Consider the following 5,374-nt stretch of genomic DNA (forward strand, 5'->3'; position numbering starts at 1 on the left):
ACCACATAAATGAAGAATGATGATAACCGGATTCTTTCCGAATTAAATATAAATGTGTTTTTGAATAGCGGAAAGGTTTCTTTCAAACAACTGATGCTAAGGTCCTCCGAGTAATATGTCAAGGTCCTCCGAGCAAAGGAAAGTTCCTCTCGATAATCTAATTACATCCTCCAAATCCAACCTGAATAGCTACTAGAAGTGAGCAGTTAATCCGTCAAATCGACCAATCCATTTATACCAATCCAAACTGAACCGAAAAAAATAATTCGCCAAATATAGGACCGGATGTAGGGTCCTAATATTACATTATCTGATCTAGTAGGGCCGGATAATTTTTTATCCTAATAACCGAACCAACCCGATCCGATCACCTCTACTCGTAGCAACTAATGTTGATAAGCTGTTACACGTTATAGTAACTACTGCCGATAAGCTGCTACACGTTGTAATAGTTATTTCCGATTAGCTGCTATAACGTGTAATGAGTGATGTCTTTATCATTTTTAAAAAATTTATTTTTTTTTGTTATATTTATATTTATATTTTATATTTCATCGGATATAGGGTCAGATATCCAAATAACTAACAACCCGTCGGATATCTGAAACATAAGAATCGCCGGATATAGGGCCGGATGTAGGTCCTGATTTTGTATTATTTGATCTAGTAGGGTTGGATAGTTTTTTACCCCAATAACCGAACCAACCCGATCCATGATCACCCCTAATAGCTACTCATCTGCCATCACTGCTCTTGGTTCTCTTCATCGGAGTTGATCTTCCTCTTGGTGACGAGGGTTCCCCCGTCGTTGTCTGCGCTCCTCGCGTTACTACTCCACGTAGCACTGTTCGCACCTCTTCGATTGACTTCTTTGAGTTCTACAGATCTCACACTCGAATCACTGGAATTCTGGATTTCTTCGGAGCACACAAAACTGATCGTGTGGAGAACTTTTTCTGCAACCCTTCATCTCTGAAAAGTTCTCTCTAGAACCTTCTTCGAGCGCGAGCGCCGAAGAGCTTGATGAGTTCATCAAGGCCTATATCAAGGAGCTAATCAAGGTCTACACCTCAGTAAAAGAACTTGTTGAAGGTCCTCTTTTTCATATGTGTCTCTCCTCTGAAGCAACTGCCATGATTTTTGACCTCCATCACCCCCTCCGAAGCATTCGAAGCATTCTGTCGAATTTAAAGAATAGGCGAGCAGAGCAGCAGAGGAGAGTTCACTGGTAGAATTTTCTTAATTTACTTCGTATATTCATCAAAGTCGTAGATAGATAATTACTAATATAGATGCACGTGAAGTAATAGGTACTATTTTACTTCATCCTATCATTGAAGTTGTATTTAGAAAAAAATGAAATCTTTGACCGGTCTAAGGAGGTAAAACTGGTTCAAAGTTGGATTGATATAAGTAAAAAAAATATCTTTTACTTCGTTTGTTTTGTAAAGTGTCGAAGTAATCAATGATATATAACTTTACAATTAAAATTGATTGCTGAAGTAAAAAGACATCTTTTATTTCATTGATTGTATAACGTGCTGAAGTAATAGATGATATATAACTTCACGATTTATATTAATTGTCAATGTAAATATATTCTATAATTTCATTATAATTTTTATTTATCGAAGTATTTGGTATTATGTTACTTTATAGTTTGTATTTATTGACAAAGTAATTGATTGGTAATACTTCATTATTTTGTATTATACTGAAGTAATTGATAAGAAACGACTTCACAATTATTAAACTGTGGTAAAGTAAATGTTATCTTTGACTTCGACATAATTTTAATGTGATGAAGTAAAAATATTTTTTTTTCACTTCATCAAAATTATATATATATATATATATATATGCGCTGAACGACGCTTTATGCGCGACCGTGAGCGACGCACATACGTGGCGTTGCTAGTTCGATTTCGCTAAAAAAAATATATGTCATTTATTCTCTCTCTCCTTTCACCTTTTTTAAAATACTTTTGCGTGAAAAAATTCTCAAATTAAAATATCCCTCGTCGCTCTTTCTCTCTCTCTCTCTCGCTCTCGCCGTCTCCATCGTCTGTCGTCCATCAGACATCACGCCTCCTGCCAGGAAAGTTTCACCGGCGTCTTCAATCTCACAGCTACTGTGAGAGCTTATCACCTCTCTCCATTCCCAATAGTAATTCGTTTTATTTTAATTTGTTAGTCTCCACTGTTATAGCTGATAAGTTATGAATTGATACATTACTTTTGAATTAATTTGTGGTGTTCCCTATACATTTGCACATTTTAATTGTCAATTTTAGTCATAATCTTCAAACAAGGATTTTTATGGGCCTTGTAATGTTTTTCCTTCTAATGCATGATTTATTTCTCATTATGTGAATGTGGTCTTGTAGGGTACAAATGGACTCATGATACAAGTGGAAGATTGGCCCATTTAACTAATGAACTAGTGCTATACCACATTTGGGGCTTAATTAAACCTGGATTCCAATTGATTTCATTGAGCCTAAACCCAAGCTAGATCACACATGAGCTTGACACGAACTTAGGGTTTAATCAGCCAAAACCCTAGGTATAAAAGGGAAATTTGGCACGGTGAACAGTGAGCTCACGCTACTGTTCATCGTGCCGTTTCTCTTGACGGCGCGGTCGCGGGTCCTCCCTTCTTCCAGATTGTCGGGCTAGCTTGTCCTCATCGGTGTGGAGTTCCTCAGCATCCGGCGACCAGATTCCATCCATCATACTTCATCAGCGAAGCATTTTGCGGGCGGAGCACTGTAGCTGCGAGTTGCGATTTTTAGCTCAGACCAGCGACGTTCTTCTGGTCTGAGTCTCCATTTCTTCACGGGATTATCGGTGGTAGTCCTCCAGTGATTCTGAACCCTTTTCCGACAACACTTCAACATTCCTTGCTCCCTTCGTCCAGCTCGCGACTCCAGCTTCAGAAAACGCAACAGCGTGCAGCAGAGAGCCATTTCAGAAACTGACCTTACTGAATTTTGTGAGCTAATTCAAGGAAATCTGAGTCATCTTGAAGCTTGAGGACACCAGATCGACTTCTGTTGGAGTGTTCTCTGCAGATCCTTGTGTGACGACAAGGAGAAGACAAGTTTGGTCCGAGATTTGGGTGTAGGGATGTTAAGCTTTACCTGTAGTTTGTTTCTTAGCTTAGATCTTCTTGTTTTTGCATATTTGTTTATGAATTTATTAGTTCCTGGCTTAGATTTGGTTGTAGTTTAAATTTCTGCACGAATCTGTTCTTTTAGTTCTGTTACCTTATGTTCTGTTTCCTGCTTTGTGTGCTCAGCAATTCTGTTGCGAATTTTGTGTCATTGATCTTTTAGCTGATAATTTAGTTAGTCTAATAGATTAATTAATTGGTAGTGTAACTAGTGAGTAGTTGTATTGAGTTTTTGTAAGGTTGCTATTCTACAATTCGTGAGGTAAATTTTTGTGGTTAGATTTTCTGCAAAGAATAGTTGGTCAAGTAGATTTAGTTTAATATAAATTTTTGTTAGCGTAAGATTAGTGTTCTGATTACTTGAGTTTAATTTAGAGTTTGAAAGGTTTAATAATCATAATTTGATTTGGTTCTGTTCTTTGCAATGGTGGTTTAAGGTGATGTGTCTCTTGCTTATAATGTTTGCAATTTGATTTTTAGTTGAAGATTTTATTTTAAAATCAAACCCCATTTCATATCTAGAAAAGCCAAAAAGAGTGTTCCAAATCCGAAACAAACACGTTCTAGCATGATCCTTGAAAAATTCGACTCGGGCCTTATACTAGAACAATTCTTTGTGTAGTTGTGGGTTTTCGATCTTAATATTAATTTGGGAGTTTATTTGTGACATCAATTTTGATAGGTACCAAATTTTGGCATCGTTGCCGGGGAAAACTAAACTTTGCTAGAATTGTTTGTTTGTTTTGGATTGTGAATAATTTTATCAGCTTTAGTTTGCTGATTTTTCTGATTTTATTGAATATCTACTGAATTTTGATTGTTTATTGGCTTGCATGACTAGGTCTTCCTTTGCAACATTGCTTGAACTTGACCCGGAGATTGAGAGAACCTTTTGGGCTTTAAGGAGACAAGCTAGGTCAACAACAACTTATGAGAGTAGAATTTCAGAGATGGATAATCAGATAACAGAAGGGGATTGAACTATGAAAGAGCTTGCAGCACCAGATGTGACTTATAAGTACTCATGCATCACTTATCCAGATTTGGCAGGAGATTTTGAACTCAGATCAGGACTTATTCATCTGCTTCCCAAATTTCAAGGGTTATCAGGAGAGGATCCCAACCGCCATCTATATGAATTCCATGTGGTTTGTTCAACCATGAAGTCACAAGGGATTTCAGAAGAAGACATTAGGTTGAGGGCTTTTCCATTCTCTTTGACGGGAGCAACTAAGGACTGGTTATATTGCCTTCCAGCTGGATACATTACAAGTTGGATTGATATGAAGAGAGCCTTTTTGGAGAAATTTTTCCCAGCTTCTAGGACTGCAACTATCAGGAAGAGCATTTGTGGTATTCAACAAGTAGTGGGAGAGACTCTTTATGATTATTGGGAGAGATTCAAGAAGCTGTGTTCGAGTTGTCCACAACATCAAATTAGTGATCAGCTTCTTGTTCAGTATTTTTATGAAGGTCTACTTCCCATGGATAGGAGCATGATAGATGCAGCAGCTATAGGAGCCTTGGTGAATAAGACTCCAAATCAAGCAAGAGAGCTAATTTCAAATATGGCGAAAAATTCACAGCAATTTGGGAATAGAGCTCTTGGTACTAGAGTGGTTAATGAAACTCATTTAGTTTCGACTGAGCAACAAGAAATTAGAAACAATTTGCAAGAATTTACCTCTCTAGTGAAGCAAATGGCGTTGCAAAAATCATGTCATGTTTCAAATTTTCCCTTACCAATGATGAAGTTGTGTGGAATTTGTTTAAGCCAAGATCACTCTTCGGATCATTGTCCTAATCTACATCAAGATGAATCCGTTGCAGTCATTTCAAGACCTTAATTTCAGCAACACAAATATTATCCCAACTCTTCAACATATAATCCGAGATGGAGGGATCGCCCTAATTTGAGGTATGGGAATACATTTTATCAGCAACAACCACAAGGGCAGATTCATCAGCCATAATATCAGTAGTCACAATCTCAGCAAAACTTCAACCAAAATCAGCAATTTCAACCATTCCAGAATTTCCAGCATTCAAATGTTGCAAGTCTTCCACAATTTCAAAACTCACAGAATCAACAAACACATTTCCAGCATGTACAACAACCTGTTTAGAATTTCCAGCAGCCAAGTAATGCAAATCAGCATCAATTTCAGCTTACACTGCCTTCTTCTACAAGCCCAAGAT

General features: G+C 37.4%; 1 protein-coding gene across 1 annotated transcript; it reads left to right on the forward strand.

Annotated features, from left to right (window-relative positions):
* The first annotated feature begins 4,158 nt into the window (after window positions 1-4,158).
* LOC122036376 lies at window positions 4,159-5,022 on the forward strand. The gene has a single exon (XM_042595669.1). The coding sequence runs from the start codon at window positions 4,159-4,161 to the stop codon at window positions 5,020-5,022; it is 864 nt and encodes a 287-aa protein (XP_042451603.1).
* The last annotated feature ends 352 nt before the right edge of the window (window positions 5,023-5,374 follow it).

This window comes from Zingiber officinale, unplaced genomic scaffold, assembly GCF_018446385.1.
Source record: "Zingiber officinale cultivar Zhangliang unplaced genomic scaffold, Zo_v1.1 ctg149, whole genome shotgun sequence".
NCBI classification, from domain to species: domain Eukaryota; kingdom Viridiplantae; phylum Streptophyta; class Magnoliopsida; order Zingiberales; family Zingiberaceae; genus Zingiber; species Zingiber officinale.

Excerpts from the sequence above, each read along its gene's own strand:
- LOC122036376 (XM_042595669.1), top strand. The coding sequence starts at position 4,159 with ATGAAAGAGCTTGCAGCACCAGATGTGACTTATAAGTACTCATGCATC.